Source organism: Entelurus aequoreus, linkage group LG05, assembly GCF_033978785.1.
Source record: "Entelurus aequoreus isolate RoL-2023_Sb linkage group LG05, RoL_Eaeq_v1.1, whole genome shotgun sequence".
Lineage (NCBI taxonomy): Eukaryota > Metazoa > Chordata > Actinopteri > Syngnathiformes > Syngnathidae > Entelurus > Entelurus aequoreus.
Window position 1 is genome coordinate 52,064,592 of NC_084735.1, and position 27,176 is coordinate 52,091,767.

Below are 27,176 nucleotides of genomic sequence, written 5' to 3' on the forward strand. Positions count from 1 at the left end.
TAGGCTTACAATGAAGCCTATGGGATTCACTCTATTCTGCCTAAAAAGATCTTTAACATTCAAACACCTCCATCACGCTTTACGCCATGTTAGTATATATGTAATGTAGTAACAGGCACATTAACTTTAAAAACACATCACAACGTTTACTTTTTCCTTCGACAACTTCACTAATTATTACTCACTGCAGACTTAATAAGAGCCAATAAACATAAAACTTATTGTACAAGGTCTGCCGTCAATATGATGCCGACTGCTAGGATGTTCAAATATACCCATTTAAATAAAGAATGACTAATAATACTTGCAAAGAAAAAAGTATATTGGAATCCAAGTGTCTTTTCGTATATTTCTCACCATTCCCGGGTCTAATTTGGATGCCAAAGTCGGAATTTATTATATTAGGTAGGAACCGCAGATCCCTTCCTAACAACAACAATGCAAATCATGCAGACTTTGTGGGAGCCAACAACGATACATTTGGGACAAATGATGGTCCAGAACTTTATATTGTTGATCGTGTATATAAGGAGGCTGAGCTACAGGTTTTACAAGCTGTGCTAAACAGATCCAGCTTTAGTGTAACACTAAGCATTATGTAGCAGTGTTGCTAAGTGCTAAACAGGAAAAACAAACTACAAACATAATAAAACGATCTCTTACTGTAGTTAATAACAGCAGCTTTCAATGTAAGGTGCTAACATGACAAGCAGTGTTAGTAAGTTAGTTACCTGCTGTTCATCGCCAACATTGTCGCTGTTGGTGCTGGTGAAGATTCACTTCCGGCTTTGACGGGTTTGAAAAGGAGTCATTCATTCAACATTTTCACATTCTGTGTGTGATAATGTTTGTGGTAGTATTTTGTCTCTTTTATGAACTATCCATTTTGCAAGTATTGCAAGTTGCCCTGTTGTCATCCTTTCTTGCCATCGTTTACAAAACTGGCAAATGATTCCCAGGAAACACTGGCAGCCGGTTCTAAACTAGGACCTTTTTTTGATTCCCATCCATATTTATTGCCCATTCTCCTAATGTCTCTGGCCAAAGTCACAAGTCAATGGAAATGATTATGCGACCTGTCAGCAACCCTTTCTAGTTTAGGCAAGATTCACAGATTTGAACTGGCATGCAAACTTTATGACTAAGACCTCCAAAACTGAAACAAACTGCATGATGGAGAATGCTTTAGCTTGGTGCAAAGATAAAACGCGTGTTGCCATGGTGCTATACCAACTTAGAGGTTGCGTTGAGTTTCGTGTTGTGGTTTATCAATTTAATCGGTACTAAAACAGCACAATTTGAACATGTAAAATGCCTTTAAAAAAATAAAAATAAACTTTTGAATAATAAATATTGTATGAAAAAACAATGTAATAGAATGAACTCCAAACAACTACAGTAATGTTATGAAGTAATGTAAAAATAATTTGCAGCATTTATCTTGGAAAGCTGACTTCTACTGTATCTCCTTACAGCTGCTTCTCCATCAAACACACCATCAACAGCCTCTACATGTACTCTAGATGTTCGTTGTTTAGACATAATTTCAACATTCTTTGCTGGCGTCATCGACTCGCTACTCTTAACCTGTGTCACTCTCTGTCATGTTTTTGTGTATTTTCTTTATTTCAATGACTATCATCCACTTCTTTTCAGCATTGTCCTTCACACTCACTTTCTTTATTCCATGGATGAAAAAACAATGTTATGTCAATCTCTAGCTATAAGCCAGGGGTGTCCAAACTAAGGCCACAGGGCAAGTGCCACCTGCCAACGTCTTCAATTTGAAACGGTGTATTCATATCATATACAAATAGCCATGTCATGGCCAACTGAAGTAATTCAACCATTAATTGTACTTGTAAGGAAATACAGCAAAGCAATTACTTATATGACCCAATCCAAACAACCTTCCCTGGTCATGGTGCAGGGAAAAAAAATCCTTCAACACAAAAATTCAACAAACATGGTTACACATAACACAACCTGTTCATTGGACTTTGTGGATATTATTAAAAAAAATGTCTAATCAACATACATTCAACAAAAGTACACCCATTTAAATCCGTTACACGGGATGATGGGAAACATGCAAAACACTTTCTCCACACTTATCCATGTTTGGCGCAATTTAGCTGCTTGATATTTCTGATTGATTAAAAAACCTTAAGGTTGAGACGAAAGTAAACAAGGTAGGAGTTGAACTTTCACATTCTCTTAATAACCAGTTATAATAATTATTAATTATATATCATTATATTATTATAACAATATGTACTCATATATATACGGCCACATTTTTTAAGTCCAATTCGGCCCACCAGTCAAAAAGTTTGGAAACCCCTGCTATAAGCTAATGCGAGGGAGCAAAACCGTCTGTTTTGGTCTAATCTCTTGAACGATAGGCGGCGCGTAACCTAAAATTTGCTCGTAAACTGAAGCATAACAAATAGCCTAATCAGACAGATTACCATAGTGGGAAACTGTACCAGACAGCTTTTATAACAAGCTTAGATCTATTCATACAACGGCATGGAAAGTCAAAGAAGTTGGTTCACTGCACACTACTTATGCTGCGTTTCATTTGTACTGAGTGGTCAGAATTTCTGTGTTACTAATCAGAAGTCTCAACCAGAACGCCCCCCGGATTTACGAAAGTCCTCACCACTCCGGAGTTGGCTTTCAAAGATGGCTGCTTTTTTTGTTAACAATAATATAAGCTCCTGTAATATCCTTTATTTGCACTTCCTACTAGATTTTGCCGCACTTATTTAGCCGGATACTTTGTATCGTTGGACGTGTAATATGGTAATGTTACTGTTGTGTAAATTACTTTTTTGTGACGTATGTGTTCTGTACTACATCGCTAACAACGGCTCCTTTGTCTTACCTCTTCGTCCATCATGTTTAAAGGTTGTAGAAGGATCGCATATTTGTCCAGAAGTTGTTTGTATTCAAACACGGCAAGCGCAAAAATAGTTTTTGTGGATCTGGCCATCTTGAATTCTGTCTTTGTAACTGGAACGCTCATTACTCGGTTGTTACGTCGTTCCTAGCTCTGACCTCCAACTTCCGAGCTAAATTAACCAAAACTGGAATTTGGGCAAGAAAGTACAACTATCTATGTATGAGTTTTAACTAGGTATGTAACTTCAAGATTACCGGTACTAATGATAAACCGCGATGATATACCCAACGGTTAGTATTACTGTTTTAAGTATGATTTACTGTAAAACAGTGATCGATTCCCACACTTCGATAAACTTACAGGACTGTGATACTGCTCATTACCAGGAGAAGCAGCTAGCATGCTGAGCAAAATAAAAAGGAAGACGATAACTATATAAACACTGAAATAAAAATAGCACGGCTCTTAAAAAGCCAAAACAATATATATATGTATATTTTTTTTTTTTTATGGCAAGCAATGTATATGTTTTGTGTCTGCTGTTTGTTTATTTGAAAATAAATCTTGGTTTAAAAATAAGCACTTTTTAGGTATACCGTGATAATATTGTAATTGTGATGTGAAATGTTCATATCGTTACATCTCTAGTCTTAATCATTTATGGCAAGATATTCGTGTGTATCGTTAACCCTGATACAGTATGTGTTGTCTATATGTAGTTTGTTTAGTGTTACATAGAATTTCCGTGCATTTTTTACATTTACATATATACGTGAGCTAATACTGGGGTCGACACAGATATATCCAATCAGGTTGTTAGTTTCTAAATAAATAAATTGTTTCAGAATTTGGAAAAAAATAAGATATTCAATAAGTATTTCTAAATATTAACTATATTGTGGTTAATACAGGAATATTGTGTGCATGTAAACGTATTGATTGAGAATAGTTTGTATTTTTGCTATTAGACTGCATGATTTCTTTGGCAAATGCCTCTTAAAGTGGAGCATACATCAACTCACGATGCTTTCCCCCATCTGGATCATACATTGCCTTCCTTCCAATTACCAGGAGGAACTCCTTACTTATTCATCTAATTGAATCCCGCATAAATACCCATTGTTATATCTAGATCCAAGCGTTTAAGGATGCCTGTGTCATGCAGAGGGATGCTTGAAGAAGAATTCATCTTGGCAGGCCCTGCGGCCCATCCACGGCCTCAGTAACCTGACTTCATTACCAGTTCTCCCCTTCCAGATCCTTTCCCAACTTACTTGTCCTTCCCTTTTCTATATGGCTTTTTCCCAGCAATCCCTTTAGTTGCCTCCCAACAAGCCCAGGTCTGACTAGCAAGGAAAGGTTGTTGGGCAAAGTGTGTCACAGGGCCTGTCTGCTTCTCATGTTCCGCTATGTCTTCATCATTATCAGTTAGGTGGTTTTATTAGCTCCTGGAGTCTTACGTGCTTTGTTTTTGATTGATCTCAGCTATCTGGGCAGCGTTGTTGTGACCAGGTCCTCTACACCGCAATAGGTAAGGGTTGGATCCATGTCTGAAAGGGGGGGGTTAGCAGGTGGGGCTTTTTTGATCACCTCGTCCTTTAAAGGGGAATACAAGACAATGACTCTTTGTTCAATTTTGTCAACAGTGCTTTATTTTGTTCTCCTGTTTTTTCTTCTGTTTCTCTAAAGCTATGCATTTGATTCATGATGCATCCTGAATTATCTTCATAAACCATCTGTTAGACAATAGCTTATCAAGCCACCAGCATATTTTCATTATTCAATGTTTGCTTAGTTATCGCATAGATTTTGCAAACGTTAAGTCTTGTTATAACAATACGGTAATACTTCATCTTACGAGCTTATTTGGTTCTGTGACAAAGCTCTTAACTCAAAACACTTGTTTTAAACCAACATCTCCAATTGAAATGAATTTAAATCAATGTAATCTGTGCTTCGCCCCCCAAAACAGCACAATTGTAACATTCAACATGCCTTTTAAAAATACAAATAAAGAGTTAGATATGAAATATTATATGAAAAACTATACAGTCAAATGTAGTACAAACAACGACAGCAGTTTTATAAAGTAATGTTATAATAAAGTACAGCATTGAGAGTGGACTTCAATGCTACCTCCTTCCAGCATGGTTACATGTCCACAGTTTAGATATTATTTTAACGTCCTTGGCTGGCATTATTCTCAGTCTTCTTCAGTATGGCGTAGAGAAGCAGTGCTTCACTGAATAGCTACACGCTCTGTCATGTTTTTGATTATTTCTTTTTTATGAATAACATCCACTGCTTTTTTCTCAGCACTGTCCTTCACAGTCACTTTCTTCCTTCTCATTGTTGAAAAACAAAGTCATGTCGATCCCTAGCTATTAGCAAATGCGCTAATGCTAGCAGGTAAAACTCGGATGTTTTGGGCGGATATTATGGGGTCCACTTTGGCATTCACTTTGTCAGCTAATGGCACGAATGCTTGCAACTCAAATTTGTGCTTGTAACTTAAAGCATAACAATTAGCCAATAGACAGCTCTTATCTCAAAACACCCTTAAGTTGGGGCACTCTGCTGTAAGTTAAGGTATCACTGTCATTTGTAGTAAATTAATAACACCAGTAGGACTATTTGTTGCTACTAAGACCAGGGGTGTCTAAATGTTTTTCAACAAGGGCACTATCGCTAGCCAAAGACCAGGCTATACTGTATTTGTTTACCGAGTAGATGCGTACGCGAGACACTTCCTGACCTTCACATAATATGACAAAACACATAATGTGAAAAATCGGTACACCTTTTTGCCAAATTGAAAGTCCCATACCAAAAAATTGGAATACAAATAAATATACTGATCAATATGGGTACTGAATTCTGTACTGTTATAGATACCGACCAAATTTTGTCAGCACTACCAGGTATCGATTCTCGTAATATCAGATAGTACCATATTCTGTTACCTTTGTTGCTTTTGACATCAGCAGACTAAACACCGGCACCGACACTTGGTGAGGAAACAATCACTTAAGCAACACAAAGAGCGAACTGCCTCTAGATAAAGTTGCAATTTACAATGCCAATAAAGCAAGAAATAGGCCCTCGAATGCTAAGTAAAGCTCCACTTTTCAAAAAAGTGCTATCTTGATGCTAATTTATTGGCTTTGCCATTTACATGCTACCGATTAGCATTAGGAATTTTACATGGCGATTTCAACACCTCTAAAGTTGGTAATTAAAACTACAACTAAGAAGATGCATGTTACAATAAAATAGCTGGTGTGTAAAATGTACAATACTTACAGTATAAGGACTTTGTAGGACAAACAAAACTGCCACATTCAACCTAATGGCAAAGACTATTTCCTAGCAATGGCAACACCGTAGCCTACACACTACTGCCATCTAGCATCTTGAAATTGCAACTGCATGCAGAGTATTATGTATAATATTTGCAAATGAGATTTACAAATGTAATTAAAATACGAGATGTAACAGATGGACAGCACTGTTATCATAATCAGCTCGTTTCAAAATATTACATGAAAAAAATAGATTTTGTTATCACGAGTACGAAAGATTGGTACCGTTGAGTACCGGTATCAATTCTCAGGTACCGAGAATTGGTCCCATATTGATTCAAATGTGAAAGCCACCCGTCCCTAAACCGTTACACCCCTACTTCACAGATGCTTATATTTCATGACAACGAATGGACCCAGTACATGTTTAGTATACGTTATTATTTATTTACAAGTATCAGTTTTTACTGGACTAACTTAAAAAGTAGTTCAAGCAAAATCGTATTTAATTAATACAGTACAGCGATACCACGGTTTTCGTTTGCATTCACGATTTATCCAAATCCAATTATTCTGTTCCAGACACTTAAAAATATTAATTAATTTGAGCAAAAAATGAGAAGGGAACAGGACAGCTACACGGACGACAAAGTTATTTCTTCTATGGTGTTTCTCACCTTTTTTATCAAAGAGCTGGTATATGCAACATTTCTATGGCCCAATGGTGCCTTTTTTGCAGTCATTCTCGATTAGTACAGAGACTGAGTCACTAACATGTGGGATTCGTTGTTTGGGCACTCGATTCCGTGTTATGAAAGGCCCTTCAACACATTACAAAAATCGGCCTTAGGAAAACCAAGGTGCAGTACCATTGCATATTTATCTATCAAAAAAACAAGGACCCACACTTTTTACTTAGATATTTGTATATTTCTTAGTATTCCATTTGGACACATTTCCTTCACCTTTTATGTGTCTATATGGAGCTTGAATGAAACAACTACTTTTAGTTATCTTCACAAGTCGCGTGGTATTTCTCACAGCCATGTCTGCACCAGTGCCACACTAACTCAGCATGTGCACCATATTGAGCGGCCAGAGCAAATATTCAGCTTGATGTCATTAATATTTTTTGCTGAGGTCTTGGGGCGCAGGAAGGCTGGATCTTAAGTTCAAGTCAACTGCTCGATGAAAAGCTTTTGAATGTATTCCCCTTTAAAGTTATGTTCCATGTGCAAACTGCCATGCATGCCATTGCTAAATATTGCTCCTCCGTTTCCCCCAAAAAATTCTATACATATATTCAAATTAATTCTTGTTACATTTGTTGTCCTAGTGCTTCGCTTTTCTTTGGCTTATTTTTCATTATGTGACTGTTCCCGCGTAGTCATTTCCCCCCCAGCCATCTCTCCCCCTGTCAGCATGGTGAAGCCCATTGTAGACAATTTCCATGTCTATGAATACATATTGATAATGCTTCGTTGCTCAGCTGTGAGTTTTCTCTCCTCTAATGATCCTTGCTTTTTCTCTGCAGCCACAGTGGGAAGATGAGCCCAGTGTAATGCTAATTGTTTTCTGTGCTTTGAGAAGTATACAGCGTGCCTGTGTGTGTATGTGTGGGCTGCCATAAGTGCCTCTTTAAAGATATCAAGGTTTTTTTTTTATTCAACCAACAGACTGTTATTTTCAGAATAAATAAGCTCTCTATCAAATAAGAGCATCGAGGTTGTAATGCAACTTCTCGTAAAAAATACAGTTTACTCTTACGACTCTGAAATTAACAGTATTTCCATTTCTTGATAACTGAACTCATTTAATCCTTGAATGTTGTAGCCTTTGGTTCAATTTGAGAAAGAATATCTACGTCTTACGTGCTGTTTACAATGTTAGAGGCTGCAGTGCTATTTAAAATACTACTACTATCAATCATGCAGTTCATCAGGTCATCAAGTGTTGTTCGGATAAAGCTGGGCTGGGATTGTACAATTATGCCACTCCTTGTCCCAGAAACAGTCAACTTTCTGGGTTTGACGTGAAGTTACCTCTTGTTCCCTCTTTTCTCCTCCTAATTTAGAAAACGTCGAGGGGCGCCTCATGTTCTTTCAGGGTCTGAGAGGATTGACCTTCTGCGATACCAACGTATAAGAAAAGCAAAGAAGATGACGATGAATAACAATAATTCCAAGACTAGGAGGAAAGCAGGTGTGTTCATGTTCATTTTGTGTTCATTTAGAAGGTTTAAAGGCCTACTGAAATGCGATTTTCTTATTTAAACGGGGATAGCAGGTCCATTCTTTGTCTCATAATTGATCATTTCGTGATATTGCCATATTTTTGCTGAAAGGATTTAGTAGAGAACATCGATGATAAAGTTTGCAACTTTTGGTCGCTGATAAAAAAGCCTTGCCTGTACCGGAAGTAGCTTTGAATGGTTAAAAAAAATGTTGAGTTTGGACCGCGTTATATAGTGTTGCTTATTAAGATTGCTTGTAATAAAAAGCTTCATGTTATAATTGGACAAACAAACTTGTCGCAGATGTCATGAATGCAATCTTACATCCATGACTTTACTAAATGACTCACTGGTTCAACAAAATATTGAGTTTTTACAATTACAATATGTGTTATCAAATATAGCCATCATATCTCAGGTGTTTATGAAATACCTTATAGCACAGGTGTCAAACTCAAGGCCCCGGGGCCAGATGTGGCCCTCCACTTCATTTTATTTGGCCCTCGAAAGCCTGGAAACAATATGTATCAATAAAGTATAGTAACTTTTCTTACTAAATGTATTCTTTCTATTTTGGGAGAAAAAAGATATATGTAACTTAAATATTGTCTAATTATGCCAAAATATATTATCAAACATTCAAAACATTTTTAAATAGAGATAAATACTAATAATAATGATTTCAAAGCAAGTTATCCATCAAATTCTGCAATGTAAAAGTTGCAATAGATTTCATGGTAAAATTGTGAAATTTACCGTAGTTTTTACAGCATTTTTCCCTAAATGAAAAAAAAACACTACATTTTTTATTGTAATAAACTGTGGTGCCTTTTGGCATTTACAGTAATACACCGAAAAATCTACAGTTGTTGATTTGCGGTAAAAAAAAAAAACCAACTGTCAGCTCAGGTGCCAAAATTTTACTGTAAAATTACAGTTTTTTATGTACACTAAAAAAATAAATGTACATTTCACAGTAAAATTCTAGCAAATGAGCTGCCTTTTTTTCAACCATAAAAACAGCAGTACTGTTTTTCCATTTATACACTACATTTTGAGGTGAAATTATTGCAACTTTTATTACTTTAAAAAAAAAAAAATTAAATCTACTCATAAAATGCATAAAACAATGGTGTAATAATAGTATTCACTGTTAGAAGCGGCCCTCTGGGGCCAAACATAACTGCGATGTGGCCCTCCGTGAAAACGACTTTGACACCTCTGCCTTATAGTGATGGAGAGAATACATGTTCTCAAACCAAACAAAACACTGAGCTAATGAAACTATGGATATTTTACATTCTTGGAATGGCTTGTGCTGATATGGTGAAGATATTTTCTCCATAAAAACAATGAACTATCAATGCTGTGGTACAGTCATGAAATGGAGGTGTGGCTTTCAGTTTATAGCTTCTCATAGATAGAAACCATTGGTAAGTTTTCTTGCATTTTTAGGGAATTCTATGTAGGAAATGCCTTCCAAAGCATCTTAAAAATGGTAAAATCTCATCGCCTCTGAAGTTGAAGGGCCCCCTTGAACCCTGGCTTATATTTTTTTATTCCTCCATTTTTTAATCCTAACTGTGATCCCTGATATCTATGTTTTTATGTAGATTTAACTGTAGTTTATTCACACCTGTCGGTAAGAAAGACTCAAACAAATGTGGATTTGACAAACTTGTAGATATTTTCCTGACAAACGCCAGTTTCTTCAACAGAGTCCACGCTAGCGTAAAATTAGTCAGCAAACGCGGAAACTAAAGGCAGAGCACACGCAGAAAGCCACAGTTTTGATCCCACAGTTGGACGACCAGCAATTGACCGTACTTTCTCTACACATGCAGTGTTACATCCTTTTGGCACTTTGAGGCAGGCATTGTCTACAAGACCACCATAGGGTTGTGCGGTATCAGTATAGTATGTACCGGTCCCCCACGCCCCGTAGTCGTCACGTCGTGACATTGCTGGTTTTACGAGCAAGGGAGCATGTTCGGCAGCGCACAGTCACGGAGTACTTAGAGGCAGACACAGTGTGTAGACAGAAAAGGGAGAACGGACGCATTTTGGCTTGAAAACTAACGATAAAGATGAAGTTATAACACTGAAACGCCCTCAGGTAGAGGTGCTTTAAGACATGGCTAGCTAGCTAGCGGCTAACGTCCAGCCGCGGTCTCCAGTGTTTTAGCTACTTCTAAATCACTAATCCTCGCCTCCAAAGTACATTTCTTACAAGTATCATCCCTGCAGGACAAGGAATAGCTAAACATGCTTCACTACACACAGTAGCTCAGCGGCGTCACAATGTAAACAAATGCCATGGGTGGATCTACACCTGACATACACTGTAATGATACCAAGTACAGGAGCGTAGCTAATCGATACTACTATGATTACATCAATATTTTTTACCATCACAAAATCTTCTTTCGTTTTGTTTTTTTATTTATATTAAGTTTATAAACTATGGAAATATGTCCCTGGACACACGAGGACTTTGAATATGATCCTGTAACTACTTGGTATCGGATTGATACCCAAATGTGTGATATCATCCAAAACTAATGTAAAGAATCCAAACAATAGAAGAAGAAGTGATTATTACATTTTAACAGAAGTGTAGATAGAACATGTTGGAACAGAAAGTAAGCAGATATTAACAGTAAATGAACAAGTAGATTAATAATTAATTTTTTACCACTTGTCCTTAATAATTTGGACAAAATAATAGAATGATAAATGACACAATATGTTACTGCATATGTCAGCAGACTAAATTAGGAGCCTTTGTTTTCTTACTTACTACTAAAAGACAAGTTGTCTTGTATGTTCACTATTTTATTTAAGGCCGGGGTGTCCAAACTTTTTCCACTGAGGGCCGCACACTGAAAAATCAAAGCAAGCGGGGGCCATTTTGATATTTTTTATTTTAAAAACCAATAGAATATATGTATAAAAAAGATACACTTAGGCCTCCACTCAGACTTGATCTCGGGGACCCCAAAAGGTTTTGGTCAAAAAAAATATTACAAATGTGTCATTATTTAGTATTATTATTATTATTATTATTATTCAAGGTTTAAATCTCTAGATCAACATTAGGTCTATCTGTCAATATAATGCGTTTAAAGATTTAAGTTGCCATTTTTGTCAAGGAAAACCGTGTTTTTTTATGGAAAATCAATCAATCAATCAATCAATGTTTATTTATATAGCCCTAAATCACAAGTGTCTCAAAGGGCTGTACAAGCCACAACACACAATGTAAAAAAACACAAAATATACAATATTTCCCCCAATAAAATTTTAAAGTGGAATATTCGAGATTATTAATTGGAGTCTTAAAAAGGTCAATAACTCATAACAAAATTGATTTTAATTCATTATTTTTTTGAGCAATGACACTTAAAAAAAAAAAAGTCCCACTAAAATTATTGGGGATCCAAAAGGGTACTGCTCAGTAAAGGTTAAAAAAATAAATCCAACATTTTTTAAAACTTTTACCACAATAGTCTCAAGATCAACTTCAGATCTATCCGTCAATTATAAGTTTTATTGTTGTTTATGTTTTTTATTTGTTCGTTTTAGGCCCTTCTTTAAAAAACTTTGTTTTTTAAATGGCAATCAAAAAATATGCAACATTTTCCCCCCAAAATATCTCAAAGTGGAATATTTAATGTGAAGTAATTGGAGCCTTGAATAGGTCAATAATTCATAACTACATTGATTTTGATTCATTATTATTTTTTAAAGAAAGAAACAGCCTGCCTGGCAGCTTTGTGTTATTAGAGTAAATAATGCAACATTTTCTTGTTACATTTCACCTGTTTGCTCTTTTATACCACTTTTTATGTTTTTTGGGGGTTTTTTATCGTATTTTTAGAATGTGCCGTGGGGCCGTTAAAAAATTACCTGCGGGCCGCAAATGGCCCCCGGGCCGCAATTTGGACATCCCTTATTTAAGGACAAACTTGCAATAATAAACATATGTTTAATGTACAGTGAGATTTTTTGTGGTGCCCTTTATTTAGAAAAGTACCGAAAAGTATCGAAATACATTTTGGAACCAATACCAAAATATTTTTATCGGGACAACACTAGACCACCATCATTTCTAAGATCACAGGTCACACTTTTTCAGAATGCAGTTTTTAAACTCTGCGGCGGTAGCAACAAGCCCGGAGCCTTTCTTTGCAGATGGCCTCTTTAGCAGCAGACGTCTTCGTAGGCGTTCAAAACGCGGCCATATTAATGCTGGCGTTTCATGTGGCTGATAAGGTTTGACGTGTTAAAGCTCAATGGGTTTGTTTTACCTCTTTGCGGAATGTTTGCAGAACCTTTGGTGTCAATAGCACGTGAAAAGTATTTCTTTTAAAACAGTAAAGAAGTAACGCCATGTTTCTTAACAGTGAGCTGAGGGAAAGTTTAGGCATGAGCAAGAGAAAAGGAGCGTTTGATTTGCTCACCCTAACTCACCTACAGCACAGTACAGTTAATCTTCACCTATTAGAGCATTTTTATCGGTTATCAGAGTTATTTTTCAGATTTTTTTTTTTTAATTCCTCGTATCGACCCGATAATTTTCTGTCCAATGTTTATTTACACCCCTAATCCCTACATAGGAACAAATAGCCTTTCTTCTTTCAGGCCCTTTTCCGCAACCAACAAAATGCAGCCATTTAAATTTCACACTAATGGAAGAAAACAATGTCAACCAACTGTCGTATGTTATAAAAAAGTATATATTTCTATCACCAATTGTCCTAATGTCTCTAGGTAAAGTCACAATCAAGCATTGGCTCGTTTTGGTTATGTTGACCAACACTTATCGGCTAATCCGAGAGATGTGGCCTTAAACCAGGGGTGTCAAACGTAAGGCCCGCAAACAGGTTTTATCCGGCCTGCGGGATGAGTTTGCCAAGTACAAAAATGATCCGAAATTTTTGAATGAAAGAAACTGCTGTTCTAAATGTGTCCACTAGATGTCGCAATAGAAATTATTTGTATCTATGTAGATCAGTGGTGTCCAAAGTGCGGCCCGGGGGCCATTTGCGGCCCCCAGCTAATTGTTTACCGGCCCGCCACTCATTCTAGAAATGCTATTGCAAAAATAAAAATGAATGAGGTGAAATCTAACGAGAAAAAGTTGCAATGTTGACACAAAGCTGCCATGCAGGCTGTTTTTTTTTCTTTTGTCTTTCTTTCTTTTTAGTTTTTTGCCATTGCTCCAAAAAAAATCCATGTTATAATGAATTATTTTCAAGGCTCCAATTACTTCAAATATTTCACTTTAAAATGTTTTATGTGGTAAATATTGCATATATTGTGTAGTTGTCATATAAAAACATTGTTTTATTTGGCAAAAGAGCATAAAACAAACAAAATAATAGTTCAAACGTAAAATCGACAGATATATCTGAAGTTTATCTCCTAACTTAAGTGTTGAAAGTAAATGAAAAACCTAATAAAAACATATCACTTTATGAGTGGGGCACCTTTTGGATCCCAAATATATTTAGTGGTATTTTATTTATCTTTTCACTGTGATTACTCAAAAATATTAAAGAATTAAAATCAATGCATTATTGATCTTTTAGGGCTCTAGAGACTAAATACTGCATATTTCAGTTTTACTATAAAAAACAAAGTTGTTTTTGACATAAAAGCCATAAAACCTTTTTTTGTATTACTTTATATCAAGTTGAAGTTGATATAGAGATTTACTGTAAGTGTTAAATAAATAAAAAATAATAATAATTTGACTTATTTTTAACATTTTAATGACCCTTTATGGTCCCCGGGACCCCTAAAGGTAAAATAAATTAAAAAATCCATATATTTTGTTATGGTTTAAAAAGGAAAAGTATCAAAATGGCCCCTACATACACCCCTGATGTAGATGAAATGTACAAAAAAATAAACCACATGATGTTAGTACATCAGTTGAGGAAATCGATCAAACTACATAAATAACATCCTGTAATTTGATGTTTATATTATTTTTTTATCTTGATTATCAAATAATTTATTCAGAAAGTATAAATAACGACAAATAAAGGTTAGAATACTATATACCGCAACATGTAAGTGTAAAAAAAAATAAAAAATTATGATTTGTACATTTTCAGAGTGTGCTTGTTCTATTTTTAAACAAAGAAAACAATACATCCATCCATCTTCTTCCGCTTATCCGAGGTCGGGTCGCGGGGGCAGCAGCCTAAGCAGGGAAGCCCAGACTTTCCTCTCCCCAACCACTTCGTCCAGCTCTTCCCGGGGGATCCCGAGGCGTTCCTAGGCCAGCCGGGAGACATAGTCTTCCCAACGTGTCCTGGGTCTTCCCCGTGGCCTCCTACTGGTCGGACGTGCCCTAAACACCTCCCTAGGGAGGCGTTCGGGTGGCATCCTGACCAGATGCCCGAACCACCTCATCTGGCTCCTCTCGATGTGGAGGAGCAGCGGCTTTACTTTGAGCTCCCCCCGGAGGGCAGAGCTTCTCACCCTATCTCTAAGGGAGAGCCCCGCCACCCGGCGGAGGAAACTCATTTCGGCCGCTTGTACCCGTGATCTTGTCCTTTCGGTCATAATCCAAAGCTCATGACCATAGGTGAGGATGGGAACGTAGATCGACCGGTAAATTGAGAGCTTTGCCTTCCGGCTCAGCTCCTTCTTCACCACAACGGATCAATACAGCGTCCGCATTACTGAAGACGCCGCACCGATCCGCCTGTCGATCTCACGATCCACTCTTCCCTCACTTGTGAACAAGACTCCGAGGTATTTGAACTCCTCCACTTGGAGCAGGGTCTCCTCCGCAACCCGGAGATGGCACTCCACCCTTTTCCGGGCGAGAACCATGGACTCGGACTTGGAGGTGCTGATTCTCATCCCAGTCGCTTCACACGACGAAAGAAAACAATCTGACGTTGTCTTTATTCTTAAGTTATCATGCCGTGATTTTACCAGTCCGGCCCACTTGGAAGTAGATTTTTCTCCATTTGGCACCCCCATCTAAAATGAGTTTGAAGTCCCTGTCTTAAACGGTCTTCACTGTAATAAACTTCCTGGGATTTTGGTGGAATATACTGTATATTGTTTTTTTCCCGGCTGTAAACTGTCTCTTTCGTCTCTTCCAGGTGTCTCCACCTCTCAGACCCAACAGGCCCACACCTCTCAGGTATTACAGCCCGAAGAAGCTCTCTACCTCCACAGGAAGAAGAAACGGCTCCTCTTTCACGACCCATACACTCGCTTTTCTGCTCTGCTCTACCGCCGCCCTCTACGGGAAGACCAGAAGGCTATTTTAGCCTGTATGGACAATGTAGAACTCGACCATGCCACCTTCCTCTGAAAGTCCACGCAGGTCAAAGGTCATGTAGAATATTTTACACTCCAACAATATCTGCTTCTCTTTGCATTCACTGCTTCGGGAGAGGAGCAATAGTTCAACATTTCGGTTTGCCGCCCCCTGTAGGTCAACCACAAGGAGCTTGTTTTTAACGACTGCAGATGACATCAGATCGAGATGCCAGTTATACTTCAAATTTCACTCAAAACTAAGGTATTGTGTCGAAAAATGGGTCTGGAATTATTACTCAAATCTCCAAGCATGTTGGCTGTAGGCTACATTGTTGAAGATGAATCACAAATATGTTATCATGCACCAACATTATTTTGACTACTTAAACATTTCTGATCAGATTCAAACTATTCCCACTTCAAAATTAATTTTCTTTTTAGCTATAGACACATTACACAAACATTCTTTCATTTAAGGATTTTTTTCAAAAATCTAATTGACATATTTCCACATTTCCCCTCCAATATTTCAGTATCAAAAAAGTTATTACTGATATTTTCTCCAAATTCCCATATTTCCTAAAAATCCACAACACAAATACTCTTTATTGGTCAGTATTCTAAGTTACAACTTCCACATTTCTCAATCGAATCCAAAAATGATCCGTTTTCCGAAATTTCCCATATGCCAATTTCTCACATTTCTTAACCCATTCACACCATTTCATACCCTAAACCAGGCCTGGGCAATTATTTTGACTCAGGGGCCACATTTAGAGAAAAAAATGTGTCTGGGGGCCGGTATATCTATTTTTGGGAACACTAATACAAAACCTCACAATAATGTCTGATTGAATGCTAAAAACGTTATGACAGACCGCCTTAAAAAACGTAATGGAATTTTTAAATTTTTCTATGAACGATAAAACACTGAATATTGACAAAATATAAACGTCACATCCCACTTTCGATCGACATATTTTACAATCAAGTGAAACGCAACAAACAGTGAATTATGAATGCGAAGGGTACAAAATAAACCCACCTACAATCTGATATATCTGATATTTGCTGAATTTCCCCCAGGGATCAATAAAGTACTTTCTATTCTATTCTATTCTATTCTATATATCACTAAGCTTTAGAACTTTGTTGTGAAAATCTCCTTCCGCGTCTGTGGAAACGCTTCCCGCCCACACTGCTTGGTGCCTCGTCTGAGCTGCTGTGACGTAGATGACCATAGTAACTAATTAGATGACCATAGTAACTAATTAGATTACCATTGTAACTAATTAGATGACCATAGTAACTGGTATAGCATCCATAAGCGCAGACTCCAACCATTGAAATACTTTGTATAGTTGAAGACTTACGGTCATTAGAAAACATCACTGCACATCATAATGGCAGCTACACTTTCCATCCTAAAGATCTAAACAAATTATTTGGGAATGTCCGGCGGGCCAGATTGAAAAGCTCAACGGGCCACATGTGGCCCCCGGGCCTTAATTTGCCCAGGTATGCCCTAAACATTCAGGCTAACAATTTTACCACATCTCAGAAGTTCCCATTTTTCCCGTAAGGATTGTGAACGACAGAAAAAATATCCCCCCAAAAAGTGAAGTTCCACTTAAAAATGTGGATTCTGACTTGCAAACCTCAGAAGAGCAAAGAACATGACTAACTTCTAGTACTCCATGGGCGTACTCGCACTAAGTCATTTGTATCGTGATTGACTTGGGTACCATTCCCTGGTCCCCACCGGCCTGCGTTCACACAGATCATCCAACGTTTTAGAGAGAATAGAGGTTGCTTTTGGACGTTTACTTCACTTTGAATCTAAAGTACATTTCTACGAAATTAGGTGGGTGGGTTAATGTAATTTACCATTTTTGTATGCAGCCTTCACGTTGAGAAGAATATACTATATGTGGAATTTAAGACACATTTCAGACATTAAGCTTCTTTTGATTCACTTCTTCTGATAGTTTAGATTTTTTTTTTTTTTTAAAAGACCTTCTCACCTAAGTCATATATTCTGAGCTCTGACACTTGACAACAGCATCCAGGCAGGTTTTATTTCGTATGGAAATAATCAGTGACAATTACCGTTTGTCCTTTGTTGTGATCAGTAGTGAAGATACTACCCAGCTGCAACGCCAACATAAATAAGTATTCTAATTGGTCTGATCATGTTGTCGCCAGACTACTGCTTGTGGTACGGACAGCGCTGGTCAACAACACCTGGCCATGGTGGTCCCAGACAAATCATGCTGTTGACATGATTTGTCAACAACAGTTCCCAAGAAAAGACAACTAGTGTCACATAATGTTGACATGAGGTAAAGTTTTCCAACAAATCAAACATGGTTGATCGTGCAATATGTTTTACTTTTACATTTTAAGTGCCTTTATTTATGATGACATTTTCCCAGTGATTTGAACTTGCCAAATTAGAAAGTTAAAACTACTTAGCTTTACTTATGATGCCACAAAAGTTGAAATGACATACAATAATACAGGGTGTCCCTAGAGCCTGAACACACAGGCAAACATGCAAACATCGTTCAATTACATCGGTACCTCAGAATACGAGTTTAATTGTTTCCGTGGCGCAGCTTGCACGTCGAAAACAATTAAAATCAATTTTATTTGGTGTTCGGTGCTGCCAAAACAGCACAATTGTAACATGTAACATCCCATTTAAAAAGAAAAACAAACTTTTAGATAAAATATATTGCTATTATAGAATGTAGTACAAACAACTAGTAGTTTTATGAAGTAATGTAATAATAATGTACATTATTTACCGTGGACAGCGGACTTGTTTGATATCTCCTTCCAGCAGCTTCCCCGTGAAATACACCATCAGCAGCTTCTTTATTTTCATGGATAAATGTCTGGTAGACATTTATCTAGCAGACATTTAACGTCCTTGGCTGGCGTTAACGACTCATTCTGCTTCAGTATGGTGCAGACTAGCAGTGCTACGCTAACTAGCTACACACTCTGTCATGTTTTTGATGATTTTGTTCTTTAATTCAATGAATGTCATCCACTTATCTTTCTCAGCACTGTCCTTCACACTCACTTCATTCCTTCCCATGTTGGAAAAGTTATATCCACATATAGCTAAAAGCTAATGCTAGTGAGTAAGACTGGATGTTTTGGTCGGATCTGACATCTGCTGCGCCAACTAGTAATGGGGAAGCTAGTAACCGGAAGTTTTGAGCAGAACCTAAAACACAACAATAAACCGAGAGACAACTTGTATTCCGAAAAACTCTTAAGCTGGGGCACTCGTATCGGAGGTACCACTGTATTAAAAAAAAAAATATATATATATATATATATATATATATATATATATATATATATATATATATATATATATATATATATATATATATATATATATATATATATATATATATATATATATATATATATATATATATATATATATAATATATGTAATGTACACATATAACATGAAAGTAATAAAATATTTATTCTAATTTAATTAATGTTAATTCTTTTTTTAATAATGTTGTTATAATTTTTTTTAATGAATAATATATTATTGAATGTACTATTTCTTGATTACTTATGATGCAATCTTTTTTAGGGTATATAATATATGTTTTATACGTAAATGTGGGCTATTTCACTAATTATTTTGCTTGTTACGCTTTCTAAATCAACTTAAATGTCTTTTTTAACTCAAAATCTGACAAAACACATCAAAATGTGTATCGGCGCGTTTATTTATTCTTTTGTGCAAGGTTTCTAAGCAGAGGATGACTCATTTAAGTAACAGGACTGAACGTTTTTAGCCTAGAATTAGCAAATACATGAAATCTAGCCACATGACATGTATGCTATTAGCATTAGCCCATAATAGTGATTCAACCAAACTATTTCTTTAAACAAGTAACAATAAAGTATTTGGTAACTGTGCTAAGATTTTACCCCCTACCCTCAGTCAAAGTTGAAATATGATAGAATATACAGAAACAAAAATGAGTGAACTTAATTTTGGCCTGCAGAGGATGTAAATGATGTATAATATGTGTGGAATGATTCTAGAAATGCGTTTAAAAAAAAGTGTAAAATGCGTTAAAAAAAATACAACATTTCTGGAGGATTTAACATTATTGTATTTAATGGTAAAGTCTCACTTTAAGGCAGGTAACTAATGTAACTTTTTCCAGTGTTCAATATAGGACTTTTTCACTTCTGATACGATACCGTTATTGGAGGCAAGAGCTTTCACCGATTCCGATATGAATCCAATACGATATCAGCACAACACACTTTTATTTTGTAGTGTGGAATGTTTGAAATAAAGTTGATTAAATTAAATTAATCAAACGACCCCGGGAGGGACAAGCGGTAGAAAAAGGATGGATGGATAGAACAATGGTTGGTCTGGAAAAACACTAACCATATGACAGGAGTTATGCTTTTGAAGTGGAGTGGTAATTTGGGTTTTGGTGACACCTAGTGGTCATTATAATTCATTGAATGGTGCAGGAAGTTGAATGATGCGTACACGTTTGTTACTGGATACCTTCTAATGTGCTTCTGCCTTGGATAATTGGTATTTGTAAGTAATATGCAACTATAATTATTTGATACTTGTTTGTATTGACAAATGCGCCGTTTTAGACTGCTCAACTGAGGACACGTATTACGTATGTCTAGCTTGTGCTTAGCTGTTGTGTAGCTGCTAGCTCCTCGTTGCCTACAATATAGCAATATAGCCTACCATGTTTACCTTTTGTAAATGATTTGACTAAAATACAGGGAAAGATCATATCATCTGATGCTTAGTTTTTGCTGATATCGGATCGGGACACTCCTAGTTCAGTGTATGGAATGGACCTTATAGTAGACAATATGTTTAGACTTTAGGGACACCTGTGTGTTTGATATAAGCAGAATATGTATTAATCATTTGCCTTATGTGAAATATTAGATTTTTTTTTTCTTTGTCAGTGTACATTTTTTTTAAGAATCAACAAGTCCTTTTTTGGCATTGTGGCTGGACTTAGTATCACACTGAAAGAAATTTAAAGGCAAATTGCAAGACAACATCCAAAATATGCAATTAAGCCTTCTCACTGGTATCGATTGAAATCATGTTTCAAGGCCCCAAACGAATTTGTGTAAAATGTTACTTAAATGAAAGAATACTCTCAGAATATTTCAAAAGCACTGTAGTTCTCTCAGATACTTCACTGAATAACAAAACAAAAAGTAGCCCACTATATAGGAACTTACAACAAGAGTATATAGTCAACAAAAAATAAAACATATTACAAACGTCAATTCAATTAAAATAACAAAAAAACATTTATCTGTTTAACATTTGGTTCCAAATATAAATGTGGAAAATAAATCTACATCAGAATATTTCACAAAATGTATTCATGTAAAAATATATATATATATAATTTAGAATAAAAACAGTTAAATCAGTCAGTGATATGCATGTGTTTAAAATATAACAAAATAAATATATAAGCCACTTTTTTATTTCACTTGGAAATTGAACTTTTTTATGATGATCATGTTTACTTGATGTAACAAGTAAACAAGATAAGATAAATCAAAATACTCAACAGATTTTGCCCAGCATAAAATACATATACCTCCGAAAGGTCAGAGGAAAATCTAATTTAAAACGGAAGCAGTTTTTCCTGTAAGAAATTATTCCAACGAGTTTGTTCAAGACACCTGAAAATATGAAGAAAAACAGATTTTGTAGGGAATAATTCTGAATGAAATGACATCATGTTGACCTTTATTGAAGACTGTTTCTGGCGGAAACGATAAAAATGATTGATTCCACGGAACAATGCGCAGGCAAACGGACTGGTTTGTTGAGCGTTATTTTTGCTCGTACAATAACTAAGTTGCTGCATAACAACAGGTGCACAATTTTGGCGAAGATTTTCGTCAAAAAGTGCAGCTGGCGAAAACCGAGGTATTGCTGTAGCAACAGCAGAAAACGACACAGATGTCAAATGTAATTGAAGTTACAACTAGGGATGGCCGATACCACTTTTTCATCACTGAAATACCAATACTGCAACGTTGTTGATCTGCCGAAACTGTTCCCAATCCCATACTTTGTTAGTAATAGATTTGTATGCACGTACTTTTCTTAACGTAAACATACAAAAAAAATACAAATGTTCTGCTCCCTGATGGAAAAAAGGCAATTGCCCACAAGGACTCAAGTTATGCAATATGGCTGTTTCTGCTTTTAACCTCAACTTTACAAAGCTCGTAGCTATAAAGAGCATCTTTGCTTAGTCATTAGACACAGCACCACTTGTCAAAGATTTTTTTTTTAAAGTGAAATTTTGTGCAAAATGTAAATTGTGAGTCTCTTAGACAAAATACAATATAATTTAAGTATAGAATGTGATACAGTGGAACCTCGATTTATGAACCTAATTTGTTCTTGAACTGGGTTTGTAAATAGAAAAGTGTGTAAATTGAAGCAAATTTCTCCATAAAGAACCAATGTAAACCTAATTATGAGCCTGGACAAAAGTCCATATTTTAGAAGAAGTTTGTACACTTTATAAAGCGCTATACAGTACTGTATATCAAACAAACTTAATGAGGGGGTGAAGGATCAACCTTCTATTTAATACAATACATCTCACACAATTTACCCAAGGTATCATCAAAAACTGTAAGGATTTGCGATCTCCCACTGTGATTTGTGTTGATAAATGAGAGACAGCTAGAAATGATCATCATACATCAACATCTTTATCAATGTAGGCAAGGAAGTGAAGAAGTGGGTGTGTTGCTAAATGTTGATATACTACATTACCTAGTAAGCTTATAGCACTGTAGACCAGGGGCCGTATTTATCAATCTTCTTAGAATTACTCCTAAGAAGTCTGCTAAGAGTTGAATTATGAGTAAAGAAATTCTTCGCTGTAGTTATCAAGCGTCTTACTCACACTTTCAGCGAAGTGTAGGACTGAATCTTAAGTGTCACACTCAGAGCTGAATTACGACATTACTATGTGCCGTAAACGGAATTTTAGGTGACGTCATTTCTGTATCCATAGAAATGACCAATCACGGAAGGGAATCCCTTGTCTAAGAATAAAGAAATATCTTAGAAATATTTAAGTGGACAATGGGAGTGTATATTTTGACAATAAACTACAAAATAATACAACATAAACAAACAACATTGGCAATGAATCAAAAATAAATGTTTCCTTTTCTTTCCAATTCATTAATTAGGCAACTAATTTGAATGCAGTTTGCTTCTGCTGAATTATCCGGGGTGTAGTTGGAAAGTCAATGAAACGCATGACGAAGTGAGGAGCGGTAAGGGCCATTATTGTTTCCATAACAATTCTGCTTACTGATGGTTGTGATGGTCCCAAATCACCAGCGTTACACTGTTGCATTTTCTCAGTGGCGAGATATCGAAGCATTGTGATGACCTTTAGTTCTGCTGTGAAAGCTCTGCTGCGTGATGTTGCTGATGAGATGACGCCCCTTATTAAATCTGTGACAAAAATAATACCCGCTCTGTCTAAACGATACCGTTTGATCAGCTGCTCGTCATCAAACAAAGCCAGGACATCCTTCCGCTCCCTGAACGTTTGCGCACGTCTCTCTCGCCTCAGTGCCATCCCCCGCTGGCAACTCCTAACCACTTAGGACACCTCTGAAGGTCTCTTAAATATCGTGGAGAGTAGGAGTGATTCTTAGACTTAAGAAATTTGATAAATAGCTTTTATTCTTAAGTTTGAGAGTAGGACTAAATTTCGCAAATTCTCAGGACTTAAGTGTAAAATGGCACTCTAAAACGCTTGATAAATACGGCCCCAGAACCATAAGAGGGTTTGAGCTGCAAGTCAGAGTTATTTTTTTAGAACAATAAAAAGTTGAAATATTTTTACATGTTGTTGTTCCAAGAAGTTTACACAAATTCTCTAGACGGCGTGGCTCAGCAACTTGAGGGTTCCATGTTTGATTCCAGCTGCCGCCATTCTAGTCTTTGGGTTAGACATTTCACCACCCTTGCTCCCAGTGCCACCCACACTGGTTAAAATGTACCTTAAAGATGTACATAATAGGTTTCACTATGTAAAGCGCTTTGAGTAAATATAATTCACTTCACTTTACATTAGATGGAAAAATGTAAATAGTTGGTTGAATTCTCATAAATCGGTTTGATAATCGCAACATCGCACATTTCTGGAGAGTCTGAATTTAAAACGTACATGATCATTTGGGCTTTTGGACAGTAGCAAAGGTAGGGTTGCAGCGATCGATTGTTTTAGTAATCGATTATCTTAGTAATCGATTAGTTTGTTTGATTAATCAAGTAATTGGATAAAACACACTTTATAGCCTCAATGCTTATATCAAGGAACATACTTAAAATAAACAAAGATTTTTCTGTTTGCCATAACCTTTACTGTTTTTTTCTCATTAATGCACAACATCACTAATGAAATGGTAATTTTAACACTTATTTTTACATGTGTGCAGCGGCCATGCGAAAACTAGGTCTGCATATTTAAAGTTGCGGGCACACCGGATTTAAACAATTTCAATTAGTTACACTCATTTAATGATAAATCGAAGAAACAGAATATAATCAAAGCTTTTTTCAATCGATGAATTAATGCAGCCCTAAGCAGAGGGCTTATATACAGGTATATAATTTTTCCCGATATCCAATCAGGTACTATCGGACCATCCCTAGTTACAACTAAGCTTTTCAAATTTGCCCCTCCGAAGTGATCAATTAAAAAATCATATGGTGTCGTCGTTTTAGTGGATAGGTTATGTGCGGGGCCGTCCCACAGCATACATGGCTAATCGCAGTGCTGTATTTGTCTGTTAAATCAGTCTAGATTGTGTTTCTGTGAACCTAGATGATAGCTGACTTACTGTGAAAATATTAGTAAGTGGAGGAGCTCCATGTAGAAATCCCACACCGCGATTGCGGTATAGTCAGCTGTGTTGTTTAGGAGTTGGGGTTTTGTCTGATGTCTGAACAAACTTCCTGGACATTCAATCACTCGACTGGAAAATAAAATCTCAGTACTGTATTGCTAATAAGGAGTAGTATTGTCTGTCTTTGGTTTGATACTTTACTACTCTGGCTTTACTTGTTTAGACAATTCAGTGGCGCTAAGAGAAGTAGAAAACCTGGTGCTAATAATACATGCTGGACAAGTAAAACATACACTATGTCGCTCTTACTTAATAAACCATCGTTGTAAAATGCATTTTCGACATACTAAAGGTGTAACAGTACTTATACAGTACTGCATACCTTACCGTATCCAAAATTAACCAACCTTAAAAGGGAATTTTGCCTATCATTCACAATCCTCATGGGAGACATGAACACATTTGTCTTTTTTTTTTAATGCATTGTAACTCGTAAATAAACGTAAATAAAAGTCGGCTAACAATGGAGCCAGTGGGTGCCATGACATCATTGCATCTATTGCGCCCATAAAATCCACTAAATAAACATCCAAAAAGCACAAACAATACTCCATTTACATTTCATGACCTGAATATCAATCAAGTATTAGCAATATTGTTATTATAAGCACTAACGTTAGGGACCTACTTTTAGCGGCAAATTGATCACAGAGAGGAAACTAGCTTATGCTGCCATATTGACAGCAACAGTCGGTGATCTGATGCATTTCCTGTTAGCTGGTGGAAGTTAATTCTAGATTCGATTCTAGACTTTGCGAGGTTTATGAGTAATTCTTCATCTAAACCAGTGGTTCTTAACCTTGTTGGAGGTACCGAACCTCACCAGTTTCATATGCGCATTCACCGAACCCGAATCGTAATCATAAAATGATGTTGTTATATTAAAGAAATACTAATAAAGATATATTTTACAAACAGAAAGTTACAGGAATGTACACATAATCCCCATGTTTACATCTCATTGTGCAACATGTGAATGTTTTAGTGGGAATTAAATGTAATATCTGAAAGAGGTACACATTATTTCCAAAGTAGGACCCCCCACCCAGACATATAATACTAGTACACAGCTCATGAAAAACAATATGGTATAGTCATTGTAAGTGGGCCAAAACACTTATATTACAAAAGAATCTCATGGAAATGACTGCTGTCATTTGATTACAATAATAAAACATTGAACTTGTTATTTAGTCAGGTTTGGGACAGGTGTGCTGCAGGTGTGGCCACAGTGCATGTGCACGTCTGACGTCGCTCACATGTGCTCCACTGAATGCTCAAGGAGTTTTTGCGTTTGCTCACACATATGGAAAATTAGAGGGAACATTTTTTGGGGGTATCCATAATACGCCGACAGGGAGAAGTTTTTGTTTACTCGATGAGTCGGGTGTGTCTGGACCTCCGCGGCGGAGGCTCTGCCGAACCCCTGAGGCCGACTCACCGAACCCCTAGGGTTCGATCGAACCCAGGTTAAGAACCACTGATCTAAACGGAACTGTATGAACACCTCATCAGTCGGCATCCCAGTTAGAGCAGACATTGTACAGTAAATGATGTTTTATTATGTTTATTGTTGCTCACAATTGTGAGTAGTAGTCAGTGTTGTTGAAGGAAAAGCGAACATTGTGATGAGTTTTTTAAATTAATGCACCACCGAATGCTTAAAATGAGCAAAATACGTTAATATTACTTCTTATTATGAATGTGCCTGTTACTATATTAGATATATACTTACAGTGTGTATATAAAACCTTAATGGACGTGTTTGAATATGTTTTAGAGTGCCTTTTAGGCGGAATAGAGCGACTCCCATTGGCTCCATTTTTAGCTCACTTTTGCCAGCATTTATTTACTAGTAAGAATACATTAAAAAAAAAAAAAAGTTGTATGTGTTCTTGTCTTATGATGGGCAAAATTCCCAAAAAAAGTGCAGTTTCTCTTAAAATGACCTCGAACTGTAGGGATGGGTACCAAGTTCCGTCGGTAATACCAGATACAAATTCCCGTAAAATCAAACAGTACCATTTTTGATACCATTGTTGCACGTGTTGTCACGTCCAGTTGCAGACTCAGTACAATTGTACAAAGCAAGCATGCACTCCAAAGAAAGGCTTCACTTTTTCAAAATGTGCTAGCGGGATGCTAATTTACATTGGATATGCCACATACATACTACTGCATTAGCATTAGCAATTTTACATGGCGATTTCAACACCTCCAAATTTTCGAATGAAAACTGCAACTAAGACGTACGTCACAATCAAACAGGTGGTGTGTGTAATACGTACAATGCTCACAGTATAAACACTTTGAAGGATTCACCAAATACTCGCACATTCAACTAAATGGCAAAGACTATTTCTTCACTACGGCAACGCACCGTAGTCTATAAACTACGGCCATCTAATGTCTCGGAATTGCAATT

The 27,176-nt window shown here is 36.6% G+C and overlaps 1 protein-coding gene across 2 annotated transcripts in view; it reads left to right on the plus strand.

The window, feature by feature from the left end:
• The window catches only part of LOC133650742 (protein turtle homolog B-like), a 268,746-nt gene extending 251,629 nt beyond the window's left edge, over positions 1–17,117 (plus strand). Inside the window, exons 19-20 of one of the 2 annotated variants that reach the window (XM_062048342.1) lie at positions 8,285–8,412; positions 15,574–17,117. In XM_062048342.1, coding sequence (XP_061904326.1) covers positions 8,285–8,412; positions 15,574–15,788 — 343 coding nt within the window. In that variant the 3' untranslated portion in view covers positions 15,789–17,117. Of the gene's footprint in view, positions 1–8,284; positions 8,413–15,573 lie in introns of those variants that run through there. The other variant, XM_062048344.1, reaches the window with a different exon arrangement.
• Positions 17,118–27,176: the final 10,059 nt, after the last annotated feature.